This window comes from Dermacentor albipictus, chromosome 3, assembly GCF_038994185.2.
Source record: "Dermacentor albipictus isolate Rhodes 1998 colony chromosome 3, USDA_Dalb.pri_finalv2, whole genome shotgun sequence".
NCBI classification, from domain to species: Eukaryota; Metazoa; Arthropoda; class Arachnida; order Ixodida; family Ixodidae; genus Dermacentor; species Dermacentor albipictus.
In genome coordinates this window covers 1459650-1474294 of record NC_091823.1, presented here as the reverse complement: position 1 = coordinate 1474294, position 14645 = coordinate 1459650, and the positions used below count along the sequence as shown (strand labels likewise).

The 14645-nt window shown below is 48.7% G+C and overlaps 1 protein-coding gene across 2 annotated transcripts in view; it reads right to left on the bottom strand.

The window, feature by feature from the left end:
• Window positions 1-14645, bottom strand: part of larp (La related protein) — a 96147-nt gene that overhangs the window by 61251 nt on the left and 20251 nt on the right. For both annotated transcript variants that reach the window (XR_010570108.2, XM_065453944.2), the window contains exons 3-5: window positions 6229-6279; window positions 6050-6167; window positions 5935-5991 (exon numbers count right to left, since the gene is read on the bottom strand). Coding sequence is in view for 1 of the 2 variants with exons in the window: in XM_065453944.2 (XP_065310016.1) it covers window positions 5935-5991; window positions 6050-6167; window positions 6229-6279 (226 nt within the window). In the remaining variant the exon portion in view is untranslated. The remainder of the gene's footprint in view (window positions 1-5934; window positions 5992-6049; window positions 6168-6228; window positions 6280-14645) is intronic.

Sequence of the window (14645 nt, the reverse complement as noted above, 5' to 3'; positions counted from 1 at the left end):
CAAATGTCCACATCAGGCATGTACCCAGGATTTTTTTTTTTTTTTTGAGGGGGGGGGGGGGGGGTATAGCAAAAGGTAACTTTTCTACACAAATGAGGAGGGGTACCTTTCCTAGTAGAAATATTAATAATGTCCACCATTCGCCACAAAGACATGTAAACCCGCAAAATAGAAATGAAATAAGGTGTGTCTCAAAGGTAGGCATGCAAGGTATACCCCTCCTTTACTTGGAAAACAAGGAACCACATCAAATGGCCTCTCTAAGGAAAGAAGCACAGGAAGAACACTGCCACGAACAAGGAAAGAAGCAAAAGTGTAAAATAATGATTTCTATAGTAGAATACAACCTAAGAAAAACAGCAGTTAGCAACCAAGGCACACGGACCACGTAGGGTTGTGTTACTCCGCCTACCAATTATAGAAGCAAACAAAATCATCGTCATGCGGGCTTTTCAAATTGGTGTCGTACTTGATAGCTCCAGAGCATCCACTGTTCTTGAAGAGACTTTTCATCAGCAGAAGCAACGAGGTGTGCAACAGGGCAGAAGCAATGAAGTGTACAACAGACATGGACAAAGTGTATGGAGTCTGAGCATTTCACTCTTCAAAAGTCTGCGGTACAGTTCATTTAACTGCTTAGCCTGTTTTACTCATGAAACTACTCTGCCAACTTAAGTGAAAATTGACAATAAATAGTTGCGGTGGAGCAACCATTTTATTTCAGTTCAATAAAAAATTAGGCTTTCACCCATCTACTATAATAAAGAAAACATAAAATTATGCACTAATAATTTTATTTTTGTGGTTGCCATTTTACTTTGGCAACAGGAAATGCTTTAAGTACAAATTATTTGCAGCCTCGTGGAGGAACAGTGGCTGGCGGTTATGAGGGTGTTTCATCGGACCTCGCTGCATGCTTTGTCAACATGTCTGATAGTGTGTTAATTCGACTTGTCTCGCATGGTTTGATGTAGTACTTTAAAAAAGTCAATGCACCTTTGGCGTCAAATGTTTATATTAAACCCACAAAGATCTGGAATTTCAAATCTAAAGCCCGACTATGGAAATTTCAATGCACCTTTCGCATCAAAAGTGTAAGTGACCTTTACACCCACATAGTTTTGGAATCGAAATCCAAATCCAAAAATTACCCCAGACAGTGGAGCTTATTAAAGATTCCCCCAAAAATATGCAAAAAAGTTTTAGGACCCACGTCCCCCCTTAAGGAGGGAAGAGTGCTACAAAGTGAAAGTGATAATCAGGAAAACCGCATTTGCCATGACGTCAGCACACGTAGCATAGCTGCTTGATAACGGCTTTAAAAAGGCTAGTATCACTGAATAAACTATGCGTAGTGTTCCCACTCTTGTGTGAGCATTATAATGCGCTTGGCCGCCTGGCAGTATGCCATAAGCGTACCTGTCCACTAACAGTTGTAACACACTCATTATACAGAGGGCGGATGTCAGCGCCATTGAAATGATGACATAGACAGTCTTCCCCTGAGCCAGCGTGAACACAGTAGTTCTGTCAAGTAAGGCACACCTACAGAAAGGGGTGCATCTGTTCTACTCAAGCAACTTGCCTGTGATGCCACTGTGAAGCTGTCTTTGGAGACTAAGTGCTTTTTAAGGTGCAGGTGAATTGTCAGTGTTCATCATAAGGGTGTAGCATCCCAGGAATTCTGTGAATGGTCCCACAAAAAGGAGATAAAAAAGGGGTGCATGCTTGTTCAGCAAACCAACCAAACCTACCACACACAAGAGTGCCAAGTGGCGACGCCAAGGGTCATGCATCATGCCAACCCATCAAGCCAGTCATGAAGCAGTCAGGCATTTTGGGGAGGGTGGGGGGGGGGGGGCAGCAGCTTTCCTTCTGGCAGGTTTGTGTTGTGTTCCCCTCTCCCCATCATTGCTGGGACAATTAATATGGTGTACAGTCGCCGACCGATTTTCCGGACTCCAAAAATTCGGACATGCCCGATTATTCGGTCAGCTTCGCGGCACCGCCTTTCTCTCCATAGACCATAATGTATAACAACTGCCGGAAGTTCGGACACCTTGCAACCTCTCGTCTGATTTTTCGGTCACCCCTTGAGCCCACTCGGTCGAGAGCACCATGCGCCCCCTCTGACCGGTGCATGGTTCGACTTGCTGAACGCCATTTTTGTTTTGAACGGAGCTTCCTTGCTGCCCCATCGAAGTGGCACTACTGGAAATCCCCACTCATCGCCATCGTTTCTGCCTGGTTAGATAGAGCACGGCCTACTGAACTCCAGACCTGCACAGATCTCCCTCCTCCAGCACGCCTGGTCTAGTTTGCCCCTTCTACCGCTAGGGAAAGGACGTACGAGCAGAGTGGCGCTAGTTATGACCTGCTCGCTGTCGTCTGCTTCTGCGATGTGTTCAGCGCTCGTGCTGCCATTTCGGCAGGCACAAAGCGCTTGTATTGGCGGTAAACGAATAAATTCACAAATATACAAAAGAAAAGATATTTGCGAATGCTTTGCGTTTGACTAGTGAAACTAGAAGAGGAGGAGCGGTGCAAGAAATGTAAACAACAAGCATAGGTGGCAGCTGCAATGCTAGATCGACAGCATAAATTTCCCTTTCCTAGCCTCCGTAAGAGACTGGAAAATTGTTTTGAAAGATTCATAGGATAATCTAGCTTTTTTTAGTTGATTACAGATAGCCTAATGTTGTAGATGACATTAGGATTAGGAGAAAGGGGCCAGGTGCCGCGGCGGAGTTTGACAACTGAAAGTAATCTAGTAACGTTGCTCAAAACTACAGAACATGCCTAGAGCATCTACAGTCGCCGACCGATTTTCCGGACTCCAAAAATTCGGACATGCCCGATTATTCGGTCAGCTTCGCGGCACCACCATTCTCCCCATAGACTATAATGTATAACAACTGCCGAAAGTTCGGACACCTCGCAACCTCTCGTCCGATTTTTCGGACACTCCTTGAGCCAACTCGATCGAAGGCATCATGCACTGACTCTGACCAGCGCTTAGTTCGACTTGCTGAACGCCATTTTTGTTTTGAACGGACCCTCCTTGCTGCCCCATGAAGTGGCGCTACTGGAAATCCCCGCACGTCATCATCGTTTCTGCCTGGTTCGATACAGTGGCCGTACAGCAGTTCCGGTTTCAGCGTAGTAGGCCATGTCAAGACAATCCAGCAGCTGATTTCTTTCTTTCACGCACGACGCTGCGAGCAGGCCACGTTTTTCGTTTGTGCGACTGGTGTCAGCACGGTGGTGTTTGTGTGCTGTGTCGAGGTTTCGGTGATCCAATGCGGCGTACGGAAACATCGCGTCAAGTGTCTAATGGCGCCGACAGTGCCCGCGCAGACTGCGCTGGGGAATGCCGGCAAGCAGGTGCTGGGAGGCCCAAGATTTGTCGCCTTCCGATGTGCTCCCTACTGACACGGAAAATGTTCTGCCGAGACCTGCGCAGTGGTTGCATTGCGATTCCAGACACCGTCTCATTTGACAGTTTCACAGGTGCTGACACTGCTGTACTGACATGCACAGAACTCGATGACAGCGAGATCATTCGTCAGGTTTCTGCTGCACCACGGGACGATGACTCTGAGTCGGAAGATGACGCACCATGTGCTACGCTGCTGTCGCATCGGAGCGTGCACAAGCAGTGACTGTGCTTTCAGCCGCCTATAGTGACCGTACGACCCTCTCCGTGATTCAGGCTTATCGGATTGCGCGTAAACGGAACAGCGTGCAATGGCACACTCACAATTTCTTCAAGCCTACTGCCGAGCCCGAATAAATGCGTGGAAATAAAGGATTTCATCGTTGCTTTTTTTTCTTAATCTGCTTTTTCAGACACCTGTTTATTCGGAAATTTCCGCAGTCCCCTGTGAGGTCCGAATAAACGGTCGGCGACTGTACCTGCAATATGCTGTGGAATGACACTCACTGGCAGAGCATTTGTCTAACGTTTATCTGAAAAGGTTCTATTGGCACCCTGTCCAAACCCTTGTCGTCAGCGTGATGTTTTAACCCTTTGAAAATCTTTTTTTTTTTTCGCCATATGCGACCGCCCAGGGTCGATTTCTTTTTATTGCAGATTCCACTTCTTCTTACAGACTAATTACGAAAAACATTTACCGCAATTTTTTCTAGGGTGACCGTAAAGTGAGAAAAAAAAATTGGAGGACGCTTAAGCTTCGCCTTCAAGAGTGGAACGCGACAGCATTCCCGTCAACCTGCCAAGGGGTGTAAGACAATGGGCTACGGCGCAGCAACCACTTACGAGGCGCCCTGCATCGGACGCGGTGAGCGTCGAGCAACGGAGCGTTCCGCACGGCAACGAAACATGCGCCTGAGCAAGCGTAACGAACCAAAGAACTCGGTGTCTCGGAGCCCCGGGGAAACGATGCACGCCAGCCAAACGTCGTGATCGGCACGGGCAGAGAGATAGACAGATAGCGATCTAAAGAATGGAAGGACGCTTGATTCTGCAACCCGTGAGGGAGCAAGGAGAAACGTCGGCAGGAGAGAGCGAGTCCGGGACGCGACGCGCCTCGCACCTGTCCCCGCACAACCCCAATGCGCTCGTGGCGCGCCACCTGTCGGGGCAGCGCCGTACATTGAGAGGAGGGGGTCTTCTGTGTTTGCGGCAAGATGGCTCTGCGTGTGCGGAAAGCGCTGAAGAAATGTAGTTGAAACGCACTTCGCTACTCGTGTAACTGTGACTTCTGTAAGTTACATGTTCATAATTACCGATATACACCACAGTATAACTTTCTACGGCTCGTTTCTAAGGCAACACCGCATCCACTAGAGGCGCTTTTGCACTGCTTTAAAGCATCGAACTCGTGGCTCAGTGGTAGCGTCTTCGTCTCACACTCCAGAGACCCTGGTTCGATTCCCACCCAGCCCATCTTGCAAGTTGTTTTTTATTCATGAAGTGCCTGCCGGGATTTATCGCTCACGGCCAACGCCGCGGACACCGACACGACGCCGGCTTTTCTGCGACACGAGCTCCTTAACGCTCTCGCGTTAAATCATTTTGCGTTGGTATATTTGTACCCTTCGTTCATGAATAACAATAAAAAAGGAAATAAACTTATAAGGATTATAAATTTGATGCATTTTTCTACACATAGTTCAAGGCCTTAAAAATGCACACACGAGAATATTTTGCAAAACTCAAATGTTCCTGCTTTCACACTAATATGTACATCCATAGCGTAATCGAACTGCGTAGGTGCACGCACTCAAGAAATCTGCGTAGTTCCGTGCCCGTCAAAAAAGCACAATGTGTGTCAAACTTCCACTAATATTAATCTTACCGCCAACTAGAGGCAATTAGTTTTCACGAGTGTCAAAAAAAAAGGCAATGGAAACGCATGCACGGCGGCATCCTTTCTATGCGCACCCCTGTGAGCACTAAACGGGAGAGAAAGAGGCAGTCGCCCTTGGAGCGATTAGTAACGAGTTAGCCATCAGTTTTGCAAGCGCAAGAAGCCGACACCACCCGTAGAACAAAACCCGAACTGCTGCCCGCCCACGCGTGCACCAATGCGCCAGCGGTAGTATATAGAGGCGCAGGAGCAAACAAGCTCTAAAATAAACCATGCGACGAAAACGAAGAGAAGGAGGTGCGCGAAAAAAATTCCCTGTATTCCCATAGTGGTAGCACATGACAGAAAAGAAAAAGTTAGGAAATTGGCACGCTTTTTGAACGTACAGATGGCGCCGTAAATATACGGCATCAACCATTTTGGGACTTGTTCGTGGCGCCGTATATTTACGTCATTGACCCTCAAAGGGTTAAAGGCTCTCAAATTCTTGCACGTGTTTCAGACTTGGAAGAGCTGAGATGAGAACTTGTAGGCCAGTCCATCACTACAACAAATACCAAGAGCAACTATATGCAGAGATGCAGTAAAGCTTCCTCCTCACCTGGTTTGCGGGGCTTCGCTGGCTCAATGTCCAGGGGAACCCACTTCTGCTTGCTGCCTGCATGAGAACAGTGAGTATACACGACTGTTACATAACTGTATGAAAGGGACACCACCTTTACGGGGACCCGAGCGGGGTGTATTGCGAGCTGATGAGTCAGGCGTGGTGCTGGTTGTGCCGTCCCGGTTCTCCTTGGCCGAGTCCTCATCATCACTGTGGTGGCTGACCTCGTTCTGCATGCACAAGTACCAGACACTGCAGTGACACCAGTTTCCAACAATGCCATGCACCCACCTGAGTAGCTGACGTTGGTCCAAGGCTAGGCCAGTCTTCTTCCTCGTCCACCTGCAGAAAAATTTTGCTTCCTTTGTGCTGTACTCCTCTTTTGATTCTCTCTTCAGTCATTATTTTCATCCAGTGAATTCGTGCTGACCAGTACGTACTTTGCACCATCTCTATAATTCCCTCAATTGAGAAATAGCCAATGCACAAAATGCCACAAGTGACACCACTAGGTCCCCATTCACAGCAACTGTGCTTCTAAACATTTGGGTAAATGTGAGCTGTATTAAACCTCTTTAGAACAGTGAGACCATACATCCCACTTTGTGAAGTACACAAAAACTCCTCTCAGCGGCAAATGGGCACGTTCGGCTGATTTGTTTGGTGCCACCTTCTATTCAAAGATTTTCAACACTTCAAGAGAGAATAGTTTTCGAAGTACGTACTAAGCGGCCCCAAGTGTGAGAGAGCTAACAAAATGTTTTCGTTCTTGCGAGGCCTACGAGACACCGGAGAACTGGAGACACCTTCGCAAAATGGCGTAGGGGTGGTGAGTGGATGAGCGGTAGCGGTGGTGGCAGCGGATGATAGCACAGTACCGCCGCCTAGTAGCACGCGCGCCCAACCATGGCGATCGCTACAACAAGCAGACGGCTCGCAGCAGTAATTTTGGGGGTGCGATGATTATGCGGGGGAAAAAAATTTACCAATTTCTTTATAGCCAATGTGGGGGGTGCGAGCATTACACGACTGCGAGCATTGTGCGAGTAAATACGGTAGATTATGGGGTTTTACGTGCCAAAACCACGATCTGCTTATGAGGCAAGCTGTAGTGAGGGACTCTGGAAATCTGGGCCACCTGAGGCAACGTTACTAAACCAGCTTCAGTTTTCAAACTCAGCGCCATTGCGTGGAACCGCCACCAGCCCGCGCCTTCGTGGCGCTGCAGTCGCGCCGGACTAAGCATGCGGTGCAACGTTGGTGTATTGTCGTTTGTTGTTGACGGCGAATTTTAGCAAGCACGTCATCCGCGAAACTGTAGCCTTGGCTGAGTCTGTTAAGAATATCAGCAGACAATCCCGACGTGCTGCGTACCTGGCTGCATAGGCGGCTATCGGAACGATGTCAACAGTTCGGCGCGAAACTTTTTCTGTGCTCCCAGCAATGCGATGCTCCGCTCAGTGTGGAAAGAGCGATTCCCCGCGCCAACCGGGAACTCTCTGCGAAATCCATGGCACGCGCTCGTGCCATTGCTCCCACGTTCATCGTTGTCGTCGTCTTCCACAGCTGGCTGCGTTGCCGTTCATCATTCCAGCGTAGAATTTGACTTCTCTTCTGTCGTCGTAATGGGGAGGCCGCGTTTACGGGGTATGAGCCATTGCTTCAGGGAGTATGAGCCACTTATTGTCTTACGTAATGGACAGATATATTTTGAAGAAATTTAATTTCGAAGGATCACAAGCGGCAAATGGCAGCGAAGGCTGCTCACCACACCGCCATGCAAACTCGAGACATCGAACGCAAGCGACAATGGCGGACTGCGGGCATACTGTCAGTGACGTCATTCTCTCCATTGCAGCCGATTGTGTGTGTGTAACCTTATAATTGCGAAATACTTTAATGAACCCTCGGGGTTGACCCAGTGATAAACACAGGGGCCGCGCATTTCAGCTTCGCTGGTTAACCATCTTCACAGGGTGGAAGAGCCGATAATTTCTCTCCCTCTCTCTTTTTTTTTTTGTGGCTTGTGTGTTCAAAGACTGACCTCATCTTTCTGTAACGCTTCTTTGGTGTGGTGAGAAGCGTCGGTGAGGATGAAGATCATCCTACAATCATGCAGTTTGGCCAGACCTTCAGGCTCCCAAGCATAAACTGTGCGAAACGTTATGACAACAGGAAGAAACGACATTTAGAATCGCAGCTTCTGCGCTTCGCTGTATGCGTTTCTTCCTTTCGTGCAGTTTACCCTTCTTTCAGTATGGACCAACTGGCCCAATAAATTTTATTGCTGTAGGTGGATACCGCTTTCTCATGGTGTTACTAATTCAGACAAGGGAGAACGCCAGCAAGTGTGAAACACGGGCAAACTGCCCGTCCGCACGAGCTCAAGGCTGCTGCGAGGCGTCTGCAGTGGAGCTCGATGGAACGGCGCTGCCATCTGGTGGCTGTCACAGAAGTGGCGACAGCGGCTGTAAGCGCGCGGGCGGAGAGTTTTACAACTGAAGCTAGTCTAGCAATGTCGACCTGAGGTACTTTTAACATCCACCTAAACCTCATGCTTTGCAGCGCAACGCCATAGCCACTAAGCAACTGCAGTGGGTCTAAATTATTCTTTATTGCATTCACATTTACATTTTCAGCTTACAATGAGCACCCATTTTTGTGTCTTGAGGAAATAGCTAGCCTATGAAATTTGCCCTTGTGAATGCATGAGCAAGAGCAACACATACAAGCAGAAAGGTGCTGATGCCGACACGTGGGAGAGAAGCGCACACAAGCATTTTGTGCATGGCCTCGACTAGGCCACTTTGTCCATCCGTTTTATGAGGGAAGTTCAGCGGCTCACTTCAACGACGCCTGATCCTTCCCTTCGCATGCTTGAACTCCAACATGGTATATTGTATCTCTCTAACATGCGCCCGGACGGCCCTGCCCGACTCTTTGTTGTGCCTGAGCATCTGCATCAGACTGTTCTCGCCCAGCTTCATGATGTCCCAACTGCCGGTCACCTTGGCATGTCCCGGACCTATGACCGCGTTTATCGGCGCTTCTATTGGCCTGGTTTATACCGTGACGTCTGCCGTTACGTCGCTGCGTGCGACCTTTGTCAACAATGCAAAAAGCCGACCACAATCTCTGCTGGTCGCTTTCAACCACTTGACGTACCATCAGAACTATTCTTACGAGTAGGTGTTGATCTTGTAGGCCCTTTTCCTACGTCTGATTCGGGAACAAAGTAGATTGCTGTAGGAACAGACTGCACCACTCGATATGCAATCACACAGGCTCTTCCGACAAGCCGTGCAACCGATGTCGCCGACTTTCTCCTAGAGAACGTCATCCTTCACCACAGCGCCCCTCGACAGCTCCTCACTGACCGCGGCCGCTACTTTCTTTCTAAAGTTGTCAACGGCATTCTGAATTCGTGCGCAACTAAACACGAACTTGCTACTGCCTACCATCCACAAACGAACGGTCTAACCGAGCGCCTTAACCGCACCCTTACTGACATGCTGTCTATATATGTCTTCGCTGACCATCGCGATTGGGATGTTGCACTGCCGTTCGTTACTTTCGCCTAGAATTCATCTCGCCATAATACCGCTGGCTGCTCTCCATTCTTCCTCTTGTTTGGCCGCGATCCTACCCTACATTTTGACACCATTCTGCCTGCTAGCTTGATTTCCACATCCGAGTATGCCCGTGAAGCCATGCTCAAAGCTCAAGAAGTACGCCATATTGCCCAACGTCAACTTGTGAAGTCCCAGGACAATAAGCGGCGCTTATATGACGCCCACCATCGTGACGTCCATTACACACCGGGCACCCTGGTTCTCCTTTGGTCGCTGTCGCGACGCGTTGGCCTCTCGGAGAAGTTACTTTCGCGCTACCCTGGCCCTTACCGTGTCGTGCGTAAAGTAACTGACGTCACGTACGAAATCGCCCCTCTTGAGCCAACCGTGGCTCAGCACCGCTCCGACGTGGTCCATGTCGCGCATCTTAAGTTGTATCACTCGCCCGCCTCCTAACTGGCACCGAGCCAGTGCTTCCGCCGCCGGGAGTCATGTGACACGCTGACGAAGAAGATGTCAGCTTGGTCGGAAAAATACGACGCTCTGGACTTCGCGAGATGTCTACCATCTTGTCAGCCGCTACGATTATTGTAAATATACGTCTGACTGTTTTTAACCCCGTAACAATATAGTCAGGGTGTCTACCAAGTTGACATTTCAAAATTCCCTGAGTTTTCCAGGTTTTCCCTGAGTGCCATTGCAAATTTCCCTGAGTGGTGCAGAACTATGTTTTATGTCAAGACGGGCTGAAACCATATCGCCTGATGCTGTCACTCTCTAGCAAGCACAAGAAAAAAATGAAGAAGCGCCTTAATCCTATTTGAATACTAAGGAGTAGTGTTTGTGTTATTCAAAAAGAGAATGGAAGGCAGAGATTAGTAAAATGCACAGCAAATAAAGTGTCTTCGAAAAAAATTGCAAATGGAGTCGGACATTCTCAAATACGAATAAAAAGGAGATGGATACAGAAGCAAATATTTTCGAATATGAGCTATTTCTATCAACTGATAGCAAGCTCAGTTGTATGAGGTCCGGACTCTGTCACAATTGAGATTCTCTCTCAACAGCTCGTAAGTCAACCTCAACTGTCCTGACATACTCTCAGCCCGCGCACGACTCCTGAGTGTTGTGTTTCACTGCTTTAAAGAGTTTATTTTGGTTTGGATGAGGGACACTTGCATCTCGGCATTAGCCAAAACATTATTTTTTGAGCTCAAGCTCCTTCAAAACGGCGGCAGCAAGCTTCCTTTCCCGTTTATTCCTCAATGCTTAGGTCATTTATGTTCTTTTCCTTCCGCCACTCGTTCGTCCCAAAGACCATGTGAAGCATCTTGGTCAGTTGCACAGTCTACGGCCGATTTATCGAACTCCCTAGGGGCCGCGAAAACGTCCGAAAAATCGGCCAGTTGGAAAAAAAATGCGTGTCATTTAGTGCCTTTAGGGGCTCAAACCGCCACAGGCACGTTCGAAAATGCCCTGAAGGCCTGTCGGTACACATATTAGGCATATCGGTGCTCGTACTGTGATGGGAAATACCGGGTGCACGCGTGTATAATTAATACATACTGTGTTCCGTGGCAATAGCCCCTTCCCATGCTTGTTATGCTTCACTGCAATACTTTTGCGTATGCTTCACCAAGTAACATTTCTCTACAGAGGCAAAGCTGACTTTCAGGAACAGGCATTATGCAACGCACTGTGTTTTCCAAGTTTCTAAGCCAATCGCGAGCACCACAAAGGCGGAGTCCGTGCCATTGCTGACAGCAGCTAATACTTTCAATAAAAAGCTCGGCATCCAACGGCAAGAAGCTTCATAGCGAACGTCGAAGCAGCTAGGTCAAGCGTTGCCGCAGTGGCGGCAACGGCTGCCAGCGGATCTGTGTGCGAGAGTACCGGTTCGAGGTTGCGAAGTAATCAAAGCGGCAGCGGTGGTGCCTTTGATTATTGCCGTTTCGGACCTGCGGTCATGGCAAAACGTCCGGAAAATTGGATGGCGAAGAGTTCTTGCGTCGGAAATGTCACACGTTCTGATAAGTTGACCCAATGGGATACGTCGCGGTGTCGCGAAGCCGTCCAATCGGGAATCCGGAAAGTCGGTCGTTGACTGTAAACTGGCAACCCCTCCAGCCGACGACAGGGCGTCAAAGACGATTCATTACGATTCCTGTCTGTTACTCGAGCCAGCATTACCGCGACTTTCGACCCTTTCAATAAAATTGCCGCTAATTTTCCCTGATAGAGGCCCAAATTCCCTGAGTATTCCCTGACTTTTTCCAGACTACTCAAAATCCCTGAGAATTCCCGGTTTTCCCGGTCGGTAGACATCCTGTATAGTTTTTCATTCATAGCCTACATGTGCACTGATGTGCCCCATTTTTCGAAAAAAAAGAAAAAAGCCATTTACCGTCTGTGGGACATGCGTCACACTCTTTAAAAATAGCCTGTTGTATTGAAGTGAAATTAGTTGCAACACGCTCCTAAGTGCCTCATTTACTTATACCACACAAAAATTGTAAAAGGTTTTGTTTTACAAAGCAGTCAGAAATAATTTTGCATTGAGAAAGTCAGTGGGACCCACTTTTTGAAAGTGCGTTTAGCGTCAGGATACATGCGTCTCACTTCTTTCTTTTTAATCAATGGCTTGGTGTAGAGAATGTAATTTGTTGTAAACTATTTCTAATAGCATGTTCGGGTGGTCGAAATTGGGTACTCCAAGTGTATTTGGATTGCTCTCCTCTGGCAGGGAGCACTCCAAGGCACTCACTTCGAGATCCGGGGAAGCGCGACATTCGCAGCTTGTCTTAGCGTGAAGAAAGAAAAAAAAAGGAGGTAGCATCACATGACAATTCTGAAGTCTAGCCATAAATAATATTGCTGTGAGGAGAAGACAAGCACCAATGTTGTTTATGCAAGGCAAATGCTGAAGGCACCAGCTGACACTAGAACATGGAGGCGGAAGCGCCCCAGCAACAACAATTCTTCGTGATCGTCTCTTTCTTGCACGTCCCGTTCTGCATCGCAACACTACGTCGCCAGGGTTGGAGCGCCGGCCCGGGGCAAGCGATTATGGCCCAGCAAAGGCGCACACGTAGGGCTTTAAACGGGCCTGGCTCTTCGGGAGCTATCTCATACGTCACATCCAAAAGCTGTCGCAGGATTCGGTAGGGACCTGAATATCGCGACAGAAGTTTTTCCGATAGGCCCACACGACAAGATGGTGACCCCAGGAGCATGAGGGAGCCAGGTAAATACTGCACGTCCCTATGGCGCATAGCATAATGGGACTTCTGGGATGCCTGGGAATCGTTGAGGAAATGTGACGGGCCAGTGCTGCCATAGAAATTGCATCGCATGCATAAGCGGTGTGCAACTGTGTGACTTGTAGAAGTACAGTCTCCAGGGGCGAAAAGGGATCACGGCCAAACAGTAGATAAAATAGTGAGTAACCTGCTCTACCATGTGAGCTAACCAGGCGGCTAGCAGATGGCAGGGCGAAGTTGAATTTGTCCACAACACGAAGCAAAGGCAAGAGTTTGATGTAATAGTTCTGCGGAAACCCGCAATGTGGAGAGAAGTAACGAATAAAGGGAAAATGAGACATCCACCCGTTCGTAGCAGTTGCTACAAAGGAAACCCATATGGGTTCCTCGAAAGAAAAGCCTCATAGTTGAAGAGAAATTCGTCCTGTAGCAACTGCTACGAACGGGTGGATGTCTCATTTTCCCTTTATTCATTACTTCTCTCCACCTTGCGGGTTTCCGCAGAACTATTACATCAAACTCCTGCCTTTGCTTCGTGTTGTGGAGAAATTCGACTTCGCCCTGCCATCTGCTAACCGCCTGGTTAGCTCAGATGGTAGAGCGGCTGCCCCGGAAAGGTGGTGGTCCCGGGTTCGAGTCCCAGACCAGGACGAATATCTCTTCAACTATGAGGCTTTTCTTTCGAGGAACCCGTATGGGTTTCCTTTGTAGCAACTGCTACGAACGGGTGGATGTCTCATTTTCCCTTTATTCATTACTTCTCTCCACCTTGTGGGTTTCCGCAGAACTACCGTATTTACTCGCATAATAGGCGCACCCCCAGTTTGGTTGCGGAAAATTTGATTTTTTTATTTCCGCACATAATAGGCACACCCCGAACTTGGCACTGTGATCAGTAACGCATTTACACTATTTACGCATTTACGCACTCCTGGCCCTCCATCTCAGGTGAAAAAAAAAAAAAAACGCAAACACATTTCACAACCCAAGCTTATCAACACATTTGCTGGACTACTAGACTCATTAGTGTTGCTGCCGTCGCAGCTGCTGAGGGCCCACAGCACATAGAACATTGCGAAAACTAGCTCTTCCATTAACTACCGACACCCCCCTCCCCGAACCGCCGCGAAGCCAGTGAGCACGACGACCTAACGCGTCCGTAGAAGCAAAAAAAAGGAAGAAAAACGCATCAACGAGCGAAAAATAATTCTTCCATCTACTATCGATAACACCCCCCTCCTCTCCAAACCGCCGCGCGGATATAAGCTTTTCGCTACCTTCGCTTAGGCAGCTCGGAATGCTGGGCGACTCTCGGAGGCCGGGCGACTCGACACAAGCGACAGTGCCATTGCCATCAATGCTCTACACATGCTGACACAGGCAAAGAAAAGACAAATCGCCACATCTCGCCATTTTGCAAACGGCGTGCAGTTCGTGTGGTCGCGTGTTCCGCAATGGGCAAGTACGGCAGCTACACGGCTGCATTCAAACTGAAAGCTGTGCAGTATGCACTCGAGCATGGGAACCGTGCTGCAAGCAGGCATTTCAGTGTCGGAGAGACAAGCATTCGCTACTGGCGAGGTCAGCAAGAAAAACTTCAGGCAACAAAGAAGTCCCGACGGGCCTTCCGCGGTGCAAAGTCGGGAAAGTATCCGCAAGTAGAAGATCAACTAGTTGAACACATAAGGGGCGTTCGACAGGACGGTTGTGCAGTGTCTCTCGACATAGTGCAGACGGAGGCGCGCAGAATTGCCCGAGCGCAGGGCATCGAAGCGAAAGACTTCAAAGCAAGCTCCGGATGGACAACGCGCTTCATGCGACGCCACGGACTTACCCTGAGGAGGCGCACAACGTTGTGCCAGCGCTTGCCCTCAGC